At 35.8% G+C, this 15,104-nt stretch overlaps 1 protein-coding gene across 7 annotated transcripts in view; it reads right to left on the bottom strand.

The window, feature by feature from the left end:
- khk (ketohexokinase) overlaps window positions 1-15,104 on the bottom strand; it is a 51,429-nt gene that overhangs the window by 10,283 nt on the left and 26,042 nt on the right. Inside the window, exons 3-5 of one of the 7 annotated variants that reach the window (XM_051924622.1) lie at window positions 11,435-11,572; window positions 10,978-11,112; window positions 4,976-5,048 (exon numbers count right to left, since the gene is read on the bottom strand). In XM_051924622.1, coding sequence (XP_051780582.1) covers window positions 4,976-5,048; window positions 10,978-11,112; window positions 11,435-11,572 — 346 coding nt within the window. The remainder of the gene's footprint in view (window positions 1-4,975; window positions 5,049-10,977; window positions 11,113-11,434; window positions 11,573-15,104) is intronic. The other 6 variants (XM_028797219.2, XM_051924623.1, XM_028797215.2 and 3 more) reach the window with 6 other exon arrangements.

Here is a 15,104-nt window from a genome sequence, read left to right as displayed (position 1 = left end):
AATGAAACTCCGTCTTTACAGATTTGGGCTGACATTATACGACATGTTTTAAGTAATTGGTCAAGGTTTCAGCCATTTACAATGATGCCGTCAGGAATCACTTATACAAATGAGCTTCAGTATCTCACTGAAATGTCAAAGTCTCAAACTTATGGTACCATTTCTGAGCTAATGGCAGCGGGAGAGTTGTTCCCCAATGAGTTTCAAGTATATTATTATGGAGTCCTACACTCCAAGTTTGGACAGGCACTCGAGGGGATAAAAAAACTTAGGTTTTCAGGAGATGTTATGAATGGGCACTTTGATGTTCTCATTCCCTACACTTACATGCCTGATGTACACATGGAGTGCACACAAATTGAGGATAAAAGTCGGTTGCATTAAAAGGCGGGTGAGCCTAGTAATATAATAAGGACCTAGCTAAGAGGTTAAGACTCTAATTCTACACTGCTGTATGGAGACTGCATGGAAATAATTTGCTTTTCTTTAAACTTTAAGTGTTACATTTTTTAAAGTTTTCAGTACTGGAAAGAAAGCTACAGTAACTTTGTATAATAGTATAATAGTATTTGTTACAGTACGGCCCGCTGATGCACGTATGGCAGTCGAAGCGGCCCACCACTGGTAGTGAGTTTGACATGCCTGTTCTAGAGCTTTTACGCTACAGCCTATGGTTCCATTTTGCTTTTGTTTATTGACTGTGCCAATCTGATCTTTAGCTGATATATATTATATATTGTCAGATATGATGATAAAGCAACTCCAAATGCTTAAGAGCAGGTTGAAAAATTGAGAGGCTGAATAGGCAGCATAGTTAATTTAATGTTCATGGCTACTTTTCCTAAAAGTCCAAATAGAACAAGTCTTTTACATTTATATTTTGAGGACTCAGTTTGTTCAACCAATTAGGGAAGAAGAAGAACAGGAATCCTGATCATATTGCTGTAAATATAAAAAATAAGTTATAATAAAGATGTTATGTCTAAGCCCTCTAATTTCGGTTATTAAACAAAAAAAGCATTTACAAATTTAGAATATCTGACATTTCGATAGTAGTATTTATTCACTAAAACTGGTGCAAATACAATAGATTCCTTTGAATTATGTGCTTAAGTGATCCAGACGATGGACTGGGTTCAGGGTTGCTTTTGCACCAGATGTTTCTGGGAAAGGCTCTGATCCCTGGTACACTTACTTGAATTAATCAGGATTAAGGACATACACTGCATCCGGAAAGTATTCACAGCGCATCACTTTTTCCACATTTTGTTATGTTACAGCCTGATTCCAAAATGGATTAAAATCATTTTTTTCCTCAGAACTCTACATACAACACCCCATAATTACAACGTGAAAAAGTTTACTTGAAGTTTTTGCAAATTTATTAAAAATAAAAAAACGGAGAAATCACATGTACATAAGTATTCACAGCCTTTGCTCAATACTTTTGTCGATGCACCTTTGGCAGCAATTACAGCCTCAAGTGTTTTTGAATATGATGCCACAAGCTTGGCACACCTATCCTTGGCCAGTTTTGCCCATTCCTCTTTGCAGCACCTCTCAAGCTCCATCAGGTTGGATGGGAAGCGTCGGTGCACAGCCATTTTAAGACCTCTCCAGAGATGTTCAATCGGATTCAAGTCTGGGCTCTGGCAGGGCCACTCAAGGACATTCACAGAGTTGTCCTGAAGCCACTCCTTTGATATCTTGGCTGTGTGCTTAGGGTTGTTGTCCTGCTGAAAGATGAACCGTCGCCCCAGTCTGAGGTCAATAGCGCTCTGGAGCAAGGTTTTCATCCAGGATGTCTCTGTACATTGCTGCAGTCATCTTTCCCTTTATCCTGACTAGTCTCCCAGTCCCTACCACTGAAAAACATCCTCACAACATGATGCTGCCACCACCATGCTTCACTGCAGGGATGGTGCCACGTTTTCTCTAAACGTGACGCCTGGCATTCACACCAAAGAGTTCAATCTTTGTCTCATCAGACCAGAGAATTTTCTTTCTCATGGTCTGAGAGTCCTTCAGGTGCCTTTTGGCAAACTCCAGGCGGGCTGCCATGTGCCTTTTACTAAAGAGTGGCTTCCATCTGGCCACTCTACCATACAGGCCTGATTGGTGGATTGCTGCAGAGATGGTTGTCCTTCTGGAAGGTTCTCCTCTCTCCACAGAGGACCTCTGGAGCTCTCACAGAGTGACCATCGGGTTCTTGGTCACCTCCCTGACTAAGGCCCTTCTCCCCCGATCGCTCAGTTTAGATGGCCGGCCAGCTCTAGGAAAAGTCCTGGTGGTTTCGAACTTCTTCCACTTATGGATGATGGAGGCCACTGTGCTCAGTGGGACCTTCAAAGCAGCAGAAATTTTTCTGTAACCTTCCCCAGATTTGTGCCTCGAGACAATCCTGTCTCGGAGGTCTACAGACAATTCCTTTGACTTCATGCTTGGTTTGTGCTCTGACATGAACTGTCAACTTTGGGACCTTATATAGACAGGTGTGTGCCTTTCCAAATCATGTGCAATCAACTGAATTTACCACAGGTGGACTCCAATTAAGCTGCAGAAACATCTCAAGGATGATCAGGGGAAACAGGATGCACCTGAGCTCAATTTTGAGCTTCATGGCAAAGGCTGTGAATACTTATGTACATGTGCTTTCTCAATTTTTTTATTTTTAATAAATTTGCAAAAATCTCAAGTAAACTTTTTTCACGTCGTCATTATGGGGTGTTGTGTGTAGAATTCTGAGGAAAAAAATGAATTTAATCCATTTTGGAATAAGGCTGTAACATAACAAAATGTGGAAAAAGTGATGCGCTGTGAATACTTTCCGGATGCACTGAATGTATGTACTGTATATATCTGGAATAAAAATTCAAACTTAAGTGTAAATTCCCAGGTGCTGAGTTTGTGCTGTTTAAATGTAGAAGGTTTACTATGGGAACAATGGTCTCCTTATAGAGTTAAAAGACATGTGGCTAGTTTGAATGGCAACATTAAGTTGGCCCAGTGTGTATGAGAGTTGCTCTGTGTGTGGGAGTATGCAATGCATTAGACTTGCCACCCTACTGAGGGATGTTTCCTGCCTACTCTCTTAAAATCTGCAGTATTCTTTGAGTCATCAATTCCTAAATTTATATATTTCAAATGACTATTTCACATAGTCCATTTACAAGAACAATTCCAAAACACTAGAATACTAAGAAAATGTAATATGACAGGGACTTATACTAGATGTTATAATTGCGTACACTATATATGATGACAAACCAATTATTTTCATGAGCTATATTTGATACATTAAAAACACATTTTTCATTAATCCATATTACTAACTGAGAATGGTAAACCGGAAGGCATGGATGCAGGTACACGGCGATGGGACCATGAGACATAGTGCGCAGGCGCCTACAACGCGCGTCTGCAAAGCAGGCGTTATGGACTGCATTAGATCTTACAATAGTTCATTTGCTTTTGCATCTACCAGGGTAAATATCTGGCCACCAGCTGGCAATGGCCCATACTGCTTTCGCGTATGTGGACAAATATTACATCGGATTGGAACAGTGCACCCTGAACCACATCACAAATGCAAATATGCACAGATCTATGTGTTAGATCCAGATGACGCAATCTATCAACGAATGAACCTCTGACGGAGCTACAAAAACGAGCCTGCATGGATACGTAGGCACCTACAACGCACGTCTGAAACCGCGGAAGCAAAACTGTCTTGGCTCCAAAACCAAACAGCTCGACTAACAGAGCTACAAAAGCGAGCCAGCATGGACAAATACAATGAACATGGACGGCTACAACGCGCATCTGAAACTGCGGAAGCAAAGCAGGCACGGGTTCAAAACGAAAGACCACAACTGACGGAGACACAAAAACGAGCCCGCCCAGATAAAGATACTCCATACCAAGGAGAACTCATTCAAGGACAACACACCATCTTTACTACTAATGTTGTGTATAAAGAAATATTCCAATATATCTTTCTAATGTGCCATGCTATGGGTTCTTTACTTCCTTTGTTCGTCATCTACACCTTTACACTCCAACATATCTCATACATACATCAATGTATTTCGGGTTACCCAACACCAGTGGTTGGTGAGTGAAGCGAGCAGGAGGCGGAGCCCCCCTAGTGTTTAAATAATACAGGATTCTGTAAGTGCAACCTAAATGCGATGTTCCCTGCATGGAATTTGCATATTCTTCTCAAGCCTGTATGGGTTTCCTCTGAGTGCTCCCGTTTCCTCCCACAGTCAAAATATACCTGCAGGTTATGTGGATTGGCATTGATAAATTGGCCCCAGTGTGTGTGTATGTCTGTGTTCTCCTGCAATAGCACTGCCCTGGATAAGTGTGTTAGGAAGATAATTGAATGGATGGATTCTCTAAGCATACTTTTAAAAATAAAGTCCTACTAATATATTAATCATTGAATTTTAGAAAATGTACCTGAAACGTTTTAACAGACTACATTCTACTTGCCACATGTTAACCTGAATAGATGTTAATCTTTAGTACATCATTTAGGACTTCCAGAGTTAATTCAGTTCATTAAAACCTTAGTTACTCTAAAGGTTTTTAATTTTACTGATTTTTTATTAACCAAACACTTCTCAAAAACTTAAAAAATTAAAAACTATATAAATAGTAGGCTCCATCTGCATTTCAGTTAATGCAAGGATGAATGAATACAGAACGGGAAAAAAAATGTAGTTGTGTGCATTTCACATTTGTGAAATCATTTCTCACTGTAAAGAAAAATCCTAAACAGAGAAACTACCTGTAGAAGGCTTTGTCTGAAATACTAATCCACATTATGACACAAACATCAAATTTAGTAATTTGTGCTAAATCATAATCATTATTTTCACCATTATCATAATTATCATCACCTATAACAAAACTGGTATCAATAAAATAAAGTAATTCTAAAAAAAAGAGCACAAGAATTTCATCTTACCTCAAAGTGAATCCACTTGTAGTCTGAAAAATCTACTGCCTTGAAATTTTCAGCAGTTACATCTGGAAGATTGCTAAATTCAAAATGTTCAATGTCAATTACTTGTTTTACTAATTAGTGTATTAAATGGATTAGAGTACAAAATACTAATCTCAAGAAATTTAATTTAACAAGGATTTTAAGGTCTGAATTTTAAAAATTTCACAGTTAAACACTGACATTTTTTCAGTACTGTAACTGAGTTGAAATGGAAAAAGAAATATAGTACAGCATATGAAAATAATGTCTAATTCCATTTCGTTTTATTCTAATTATGTCATAATTCAGAGAAAAACCTGCATGATGCTTCATTAATTCGTTAGATAGAACTAACTGCTTATACTATACTGAACATTCTATTCTATACTGAACATCTTTACAATATAGTAATATACTAGGGGGCTCTGCCCCCTGCTCGCTTCGCTCGCCAACCCCTGGTGTTGGGAATGACAAAGAGCGTGATGTATAAATGAGATATAGAATATTGTGACGTTGTAGATGATGCAAATAGAAAGCAAACAATAAAGTGTGTGGCACAGTGTAAAGGTTTATTTGAAAATTTCTTTGTACACGCCGTTTAAGTGTAAAAGGTAATTCCAGCTCAGAACTTGTAAGGTCATTTAAGATGGTTATTGTTGTGATCAGAGTCAAGTTTGTCAGAGCTTAGAAAGAGTTGTGTCTCTCCAGGAAGTAATGGAATGACTTGGGTATTAATGTTTTCCATATTAATATTTTTTGGACATAATATAGTGCGTTGTGTTAAAAGGGGCATTTGGTCTAATGAGATTGCTGTTCCAAATGTCTCTGTAACTAAGTTGTCGCAGATAAAGGCTTGAGGAATTGTAATAATATGTGCCTGAAGTCCAGCTGTATTGGTGAGTGTACCATCTCTCAGTTGTAATAAGCAATTGTTATGATCTGGTTCTGGACATCGTATCTTTTTTACTAACTGTATCTTTTGAAAGCAATGCCAATTGTCTGCGTATTTTAAGGTGCACTGAACAATAGCTGAGTGCATGGCATCTGGAAGAATAGCTAATCACTGTCTAAAATCTCCTCCTCATAAAAGTACCTTTCCTCCAAATCGAATATTATTATTCATAAACGTTTGTAGAAGTTTATGAATGGTGTTGAGTAAGTGACTTCATGCCATTGAACATTCATCAATAAACAACATTTTTTCAAGACGGATGTCACGTGCAGTGCCACCGTTAATGTTCATAGTGGATACCGATTTGTAGGATCTAATGTAGTTGATAAAGATTTCACTTTCAGGTACATCGTCAGTTATAAGCCTCTGTAGATATTCAGTATATGAATGTAAAGAAGGCAGTCTAATTTGAACCTTTTGACAACAACGTGTAAATGTATAACTTGTATTGCCAGTTGTTTCTTCAGGGAAGTGAACTGAATGACAATGATTGCAAATGACATTCATTAATCCGAATGAATTTTACTGGTGTATGTTTTTCTTGTGCCGTTTGAGAGGCGCGTTGTTGCATGTGTAGTATTTGGGACGTGTTGTTTTGGATCTGTAATCGATTTGCCTGTGCTGTGTGAGAAGCCCGTTGTAGCCTTCGCTGCAATTAACGTATGTCTGAGACGGGAGGTGTTTCGTTTTGAATCCGTGCCTGTTGTGATGCAGCACTTTGATTGATAGTTTGCGTAATGTGGATCTAGGATGTAGATTTGTGCATATTTGCGTTGTTGATTTGTTTCAGGGTGCACTGTTCCAATGCGATGCAGTATTTGTGCACATATGCGAAAGTAGTATGGGCCATTGCCTTTTGGTGGCCTGATATTTACTCCGGTATATGCAAAAGCAAATGAACCATTGTAGGATCTAATGCAGTTCATAAAGTTTTTACTTTTAGGTACATCGTTAGTTAGAAGCTTTAGTTGAGCTTTGCGTTTTTGGAGTCGAGACATTTTTTCTTTTAGAAATATGGATAAGTAATAAGGAGTATTGCACTCACTGTTAATATGGAGCCTTTTCTGCACTTGAACGGTTAATAGTGCCTTATTGTAATGAGATCCACCCATGCTGCATAGCCGTCTATTTTGTTGTTTCTTTCGTGTTCGTGTGTTTGTTCCTGTTATCCTTTCCTTTTCGTTTTGTACCCGTGACCGTGTATTCATGACTTGTTTCTTTCTCAGCATGCGAAATATGTATAAGTAATAAGGAGGATCGCAGTCACTGTTAATATGTTTCTTTTTCTGCAGTTGAACGGTTAATAGTGCTTTATTGTAAGGAGATCCACCAATGCTGACACCTATGCCGTCTAGTGTGAAGGTGTTGATGTTCACTTTAGAATATGTGGCTTTGGGTGTCACTTCTTATGGATGTGTGTGGGTGGTGGTGGGGGGGTGGCTCGGGGGGGGGGGGGGGGTGGGGATTGTTGTCGCGCGAGCGTCTTCTTTCTTTTTGTGTTCCTGTGTCTTGTTGAATCCCCCTCTTTGTGTGTGTCCCGTCCCTTGCTTGTAGGGTCTGTGGGGTGGTTTTGTGTTCTTTTTTTTTGTGTTCCATGGGCTTGTTGAATCCCCCTCTTGGTGTGTGTCCCGTCCGGTGCCTGTAGGGGGGGGGGGGGTGTGCCTTGCTGTTGTGCGCGAGCCTCTTTTTTTTTTTTTGGGTCTAGTTTCGTGTGCAATGTGTTTCGTGCTTTGCTTGCGTTTGAATACTTTTTTATGTGCCGTTTCAAAAAATTACTACATAATAAAACATTACAGTCTACCTTTATTGAAAAGAAACAATGTTTCTGAAATAACTAAACAAGGCATAAACTCACATCCCGATCTAAAATAAGATGGAATAGACTTAGATATTGTTAGTAAAGTGGCAAATTAACAGAATTAGTAACCTGTTAATCCAATAGTAAGTTTGAAAGTGATAAATTATAAGAATTATTAGCCTGTTAATCCAACAGTAAGTTTGTACCACTTTTCACTCATACTGCCTAAAACTGAATTATTTTTAAACATACAGATATACAAAACATAATTATGGATATGACAGACAGCACATAACAATATCAGCATGAAAAACAACATGAATAACCCAAATATTTTAAAACCAGTTTGTAAAAACTGGTAACTGAATTAAATGCTTACTTTAGGAACTACATATCTTAATAAAACTGCAGATTAAATGTTACATGAAGAAATGTAAATTAAAAATGTATACAACAGAAGATTCACTTCATCTCCAGATGTTTTCATCCACGTTTTACACTTTCCTTACAATAGTTACTTATTTTTTTCCCCTCTAGGACCTTTACACTATGTGATTCCAGTCCAGTTTGCTCTGTGATAAATACTTAACACATAAACAATATAATCTAGTTGAAATTTAACAAACAACAGATTGTATCTGCAGAAATGACAAATTTCATGATTTCACTGGTACACAATAATGAGAATTTCTGCTAATACGAATTTAAGTAAATCAGTTATAATTATAGTTTTTAATTTTAAATACATTTTCTGAATTAAAACATTAAAGCTGGAGCTCAACTACAAAAAGCAAATTTTATTTACACTTAAATAAAAATGTGCATTATTTATATACTTTTATATACTTCTTCTCTAGTCCACACCTTTTATTTAAGTTTCGCATGAAGAATTAAGGCCAAACATTGGAACTAATTCTGGTGCTGGGCAAAAATAAAAGGTGGCACAATGAAAACACATACCATCTAACTAAACCAAAAACAGAGGAGGATAAACTGCAGATAAACAGGGTGCTGTTTCTATTGTTTGTGTTTTAGTAGATAATTAAAGATATTAATTCTGAACTCCTGCTTTAAATAAATTATTTAAATGAATTAATTGCATTGTACATGCAGTTGTGAACAGTGCCACAGCAGATATCTTGCATTACAGAAATGCCATAAAATATCACAGAAATATCTAGCTGTCTTTCTTTATTTTTTAATTTTCAATAACAATTATCCTCAGTACAGCTGGATAAAAAGGTGTATGACATATACCAATCCCCAAAAATCAAAGGATGAAAAAATAATATATTGCCTATAATTTTAAAATAACCTGATAAGTCTAATGTAATTAAACATTTTGTAAATTGATATAAATTACAAATACATTATTATAAAATAAATTATAAAGTATATAAATTATAAAATACAGCAGCTACTCTCAAGGCTACTTTTTGACACTTGTAAATAACTTTGACACATAAATAATCTAGTGGATCTTAAATTTGGCATCAATACACTACATGGTAACTTGTTAAGAATTTTTATATATTACCAATAGTTTACATGCAAATATTGCTAATTAAAGAAAAATACAAATAATTATGGCAGAGGAAAATAAATGTGCTGGTTAAAATTTCAGTGTTACACAAAATTATTTTAAAGCTATTCCTATTAAGTTTGATTGTATTGTCTGGGGTTCTGAATGTCAATTTTTTGTACTCTGGACCTCTTAGTTTTTAGTTTTCTCTGTGTTTATTAGCATGTTTTGTCAATTTAGTGTCATTTTGCTATTGTGCCAGTTTGTTTTTTTACACATGTATTAAATGATTTCTTCTCAGGAAAGTGAAGACCATGCATTTCAATGTGAGACAAAGGTTTTAATGGTAACTCTGATTGGCAGTTAGGTTGTAATTTACTAGTTCCAAACAGAGAAAAAGAACTGTTTTGCTATATTAAGCAAGATAGCACAGAGGTACATAAAAAAACATGCCTTTCAAAGGCCAAACAAAATTATAGATTCTGGAACACCAGAGAGCAATAGATGGAGCTCTAGCCTGTTATATTTGTAGTGAAGTTGAGCTACACCTGACCCTGTCTGTGTTTTAGGGCCTTAAACTAAAAATGACACCAAAAAGGTATAAAGCCACCTCAAGAGAGAATGGGTTTAGAGTTCAGATGAAGGCTCATTGACTAAAAAAATAAAAAGTCCAAAAAAGAAAAAAGGGGAGTAACAGATGGGAATTGAGCGAGTGAGGCTTTGGCAGTACTTGATATGTAAATAAGACAACGAGACATCCCATCTGATAGACATGGACTATTGCTTGGTTAGTAAGACACTGTGTTACAACAGGTTTTGAGTTTTGTCGTGTGTTTATTGCTTTATATTCTTCTTCATATATCTTCCATTTTTGTGTAATAGTGAAATAAAAGTTCCTATTTAAGAAAGGCATTGTTTTATTGGCATCATTCTGTGACAATGCACAAGCCAGGTGGTTGAATTCCTATTATATATATATATATATATAAAGTATATAAAGTGGCAGGCATAGTGGCAGGATGTCTAGCAGTACTGGCTATAATCATCATGAACCATTTAGTAACTAGTGATGGTTGCCATATTTTAAAAATAAAACTGCAAAAAAACTATAATATTGTGTACTCTGTCAGCCCAAAAAACCGAAAGGCATAATATTATTTTGGCTCAATATTGATGTGGGTTATATAGTAGTCATCCAGGTTAATTTATTTAAAACATAAATCCAGTGTCCATTGGAAATACAAAGTACTGAAATAAGTGGCCAGTGTTTGCTGGATAAAAAGTCACTAGAAAGTCACTGGCTCTGAAAATTATATGCCTAAAGTGGTGCATATGAATGTACAGGATTCTATAACTCTGCCTTCCATTTTGTGGAATAAACAATACTTAAACTCTTTCAGCATTAAAGTAAAGACTTTGTGCATTGTAGATTAAAACTTGTAGTGTTTAATTATTTGCAATAATAGTGTCACAGATTTTCTGAGACTGTTTTTATTTAATAAGATTGTTTTCATTTATTTCAGTACTGTGTATGAATGTAGCTCTTAGAAATTGGATTAAAGCCTAAAATCCACTACTTCCAACCACTGTTAAAACAATTAGTGCATCTGTATTGTATATTCTGGCAGTATGTAAGCATGGCATATATGCAATAGCACTGTGAAATCAGATTATCAAGTTTATTTGTTAACTTGAATCAGCATTTTTCTTACGTGTCATATAATAATACTGTACGAGAGCCACCGTTGGAGCAGATAATGCAGCAGGCACAAGGAGTCACTCCTTCATTCTGCCATACCACAGAAGAAATGTCCACACCACGAGCTGTGAAATCATCCACAATGAAGCTTTCAAAGAAAGAAAGTATAGCTTTTATATTTAAAAACATTACATGTAAAATATAAAAGTGGTGTGATTTAGAACTTAATGCATCTTCTTGGCATCTGGAAGACAAAATGTAATTATCAGGGTTAGGTGAACTGATAAAACTACCAGTTCAAACATTATGTGTAGTAATATGAACAGCTAGCTGAAACTTGCAAAGCTGCAGATTACATAATGTCAGTAAAGGGTGTTGCTTCACTTATTTTTCTTGAAACAGCATTTGCCTGAAAGAAAAACAGAAAAGTTAAAAAATGACTTAACTACGCTTGCATTAGTTAAACAAACCTGCTATTATGTAGTATGGTTCTGCTCCCATTAGTCACATTGCTAATCACTACAGAGGATGGTAAGGAACAATCCAAATGCTGAATCATGTGACTGACATCAATCCGGTACTTCTGGAGATCATTCAGAACAAAACTGCTAGATATTATTACAAATCAGGAAAAATATGTTTCAGTTAGATGAAAACTGCAAGAAATATAGCTTATAACAAATATCCAGCAACATAAAATGTTTCCAGAAAGTATTCTTCTCTTTTGCATTGTTATTACATTTTCTATTTGCTAAATCCATTTAAAATTAATTTATATGGGGAATATTAGTTTACTTTCAACATACATTACTATATAATACAACAGCGGAGAGAACATTATTCATTGTACATGTAATCCCTTCTTGCCACTGCATTCTGAAATAAGATCAGGGTCACAATGCAATGTATGAAAATACTGACAAAAAGTCTCTGGTGTAGGTTGAATTCTCTACAGCTGACACTCTTCATGACTTTGCTATGTATATGGAGATGCCTGCATGAGAATGACAGAATCAGAGAATATGTAAAGCACTTTACAGATGACATCACCAATCATCCCTGCAGTGGTTGTCTGTGAACTGACTCTACTAGCAGAGCCAAAAGAAAAATGAGTAAATAAGAGAAACAATAGCAGGGAATTGAATAGTGTAATATAAAGCTGTGAAGCTGGAAGGTCCTGTCCACCGGGTGCCAAAAAAACATCTTTCCTTGCAATTATTGAAATGATATGCTGTAAAGGAGAATTACACCACAAAACCACCAGTATTAAAATTAACACTTAAAGTGTATATCTGGAAATTTAAATATACACCAAGTTTTAATTTAACACTGGTAATTACAGTATGCTATGCATTATCACAACCAAACAGATGGAACAGAGTTCTACTAGAGAATGTCCTTCAAATCACTGCGGTGTTGGCAATGAAAATCATGAATCAGGATGCAGATTTTTAGAAAAAGCTGACAAAGGTACTTGTTTCACTAACATGCATTGGTATTCTATTAATTTCTTTACTGAACTGTAAAAGTAATGTGCTTATTAAGTTTGGTAGAAGACATATATACAACAAATAAATGAATGCCAATATGACAATATCTTGATTGCCAGTGTACTCCTGTATCATTATTTAAGTTATCTTCGTAAGATCTGATAAATACACAATCTTGTAAAAAGGTGGGATACACATCACCTCCCTCAGGAACGTTACGGTTTACTTATCTTATTAAGTGCACACAACATATTTACCTTCACTGGTAGTTGACAATAATCTCCTCACCAGCACAGATTTACCAGAGATGCACTGGTTTTCTATAGTTAAATGTGTCATTTTGTACTTCATTTCAGTGCATCTCCTCAACCATGGTATGCTGTGCAAGGGATAGAGTAATTGCTTATTACTGCATCCAAAGGTACTGTTCATTATTCAGACATTAATGATATTGTCCCTTTGGAATTATTTCTGAATTGCTGCATTAAATACATTAGAAGGAGATATAGAAACACAGATATGAGTAAATGCTTTAAATGTTTCATGCCACTCAATAAACAAAATTGTGTGGCTCCTTGCAGCTTTTAGCATTTCTTCTTCATGTAGTCTGAACATCTGTGTGTAATATGCAGGTAAGCTGCATTGCAACTTATAGCACAGATATCTTAACCTCAGTTCCTGCAAGACTGTACTGTTCATTTGCAACAAATAGATTTTATCAGCATTTTCAGAACAGGTATAGATTTTGGGTGATTTGGCCACTAATGTTCATGCTACCTATGGCATGTCTAAGATCTGGGAGATTTAACTGTGGACTATTAATCATCTCTATGATATCTAATGTATAAGATATTCATATGTCAACCAGTGTCACAAATTCTTTTTTAATATCTTGTATATCATAATATGTACAACAAAAAGGAGGCCAACAGTCCTTATTTATGTAAGTAAAATATTACTTCTACTAATATTTCACATATTTTTGGCCCTTGAATCCGATTAAGGCTGTCAGAATAAATCATTCCAGTGCATTTAACATTCAGATGGCAACATAATAAATGTAGAAGTGCTCAAAGGGATGAATACTTTTTGGTGACACATTCTATGTTTGCAGAATTAACAAATCAAATATTAACATTGAAAGGCCTATAACATTAAATTCTTTATTCTAAAGCTTTTATTACATGACTAGTATTTCTTTTCAGGTTTTCTATTTCTAAGAAACGGCAAACTGTACTTATTGATTTTTAGAATATCAACACTCTTACAACAATAAATAACAAATTAGAAAATGTACAAATGCCATAACATTTTAAATACATACAGCAAATGTAATTTACTATTATAAAAGATGCAGCAATTAAAATTTTTGTTTCTTTTAAAATGTTTGTTTGTTTACTTTATCAAAAAGACATACATCACATTTTGTTTATTAAATCATTTTGTAATAATGTGTCATATTGGCTACGATTGCACCACAGTGCCACCCTACGTCTTGGCTCTGATTATGGTGGAACTTTCTTTTAAGTGATTTATAGAATGATTTGCTATGATTGTGGGGCATGTCAAAATGTTTTTATCTGGGATGTTTTGTTTTTTTTTTTTTGTCATGAGTGGCTGTTGGACGTGTAAAGAAAGAAAACCTAAAATTAAATTGGGTAAATTTGAAACAGTTTTAGAGGAAACGTTTTTTTTAAATTCCAATGACTTTTAGAGATGAATTTATTAAATTTCAAAGCTCTGCACAGGATACTCTACTCAAGGTGTTTGAATTTGATAAAACTTTCCTGACAAATTTTTTCAACGAATAAGTGTACCAAATTTTAACAACATCAGTCCAATGGAAGACGAGTCATTTCACATGGACATTCAGATAAACAGAAAGATAGACAACTATGATGTAGATATTTCAGCCAAACACTCATTTTGCAAAATTCCTTTTCCACCTCATCTCAAAAGTGCTCTATTAGATTAGCAATTTAGGATTGTGCCATCCATTAACTGAACCAGCCTGAGGTGACATTTGCACATGATCCTATTAGAGAAATTAACTTGAAAGTGGAAAGGCTGTGGTCATAAAATGATGAACATGGTCAGCAACCATGCTTTGGTATGCTGTGGCACTCAAATGATGCTCAGCTGGTATTATGAGGACTAATATATGGCAAGAAACCCCACTCTATAACTACTGAGCTCTGTACTGTTGGCACAAGGCAGGATGGAACAAGGGTGCAACTGAATTTGAAAATACATGGCCTTTCTGCTAAATTGAAGACATCTTGTCATTCTTCTCTGACCTTATTCATTAGCAAGGATTTTCACCATAAGAACTTCCAATCACTGTATGTGGATTTGCTTAGAGTGGTTCCTCCGATGTATTGAGAATGAATTTAAGAGCTGTCTCCCTTGGTGAACTGACACAACCTATCCGTGGTGAAACACTGGCTTAAAACACAAGTCTTGTCCATTCCAAAGAGTTAATTTTTGTTCATAATGTCTTGACTATGTCTGAATGTCGTATTAAGCTGCAATGCTGTTTTGTGGAGCATGCTATTTGCATTAATAAGCAGTTGTACCTAGTAAAATGGCTACTAAGTATACGTAACAAAAGGGACTGCATTTAGTTGTTCAACTTAGTAATATACACTCA

This window comes from Erpetoichthys calabaricus, chromosome 3 (assembly GCF_900747795.2).
Source record: "Erpetoichthys calabaricus chromosome 3, fErpCal1.3, whole genome shotgun sequence".
Classification (NCBI taxonomy): Eukaryota; Metazoa; Chordata; class Cladistia; order Polypteriformes; family Polypteridae; genus Erpetoichthys; species Erpetoichthys calabaricus.
This window is presented reverse-complemented; position numbering and strand designations above follow the sequence as displayed.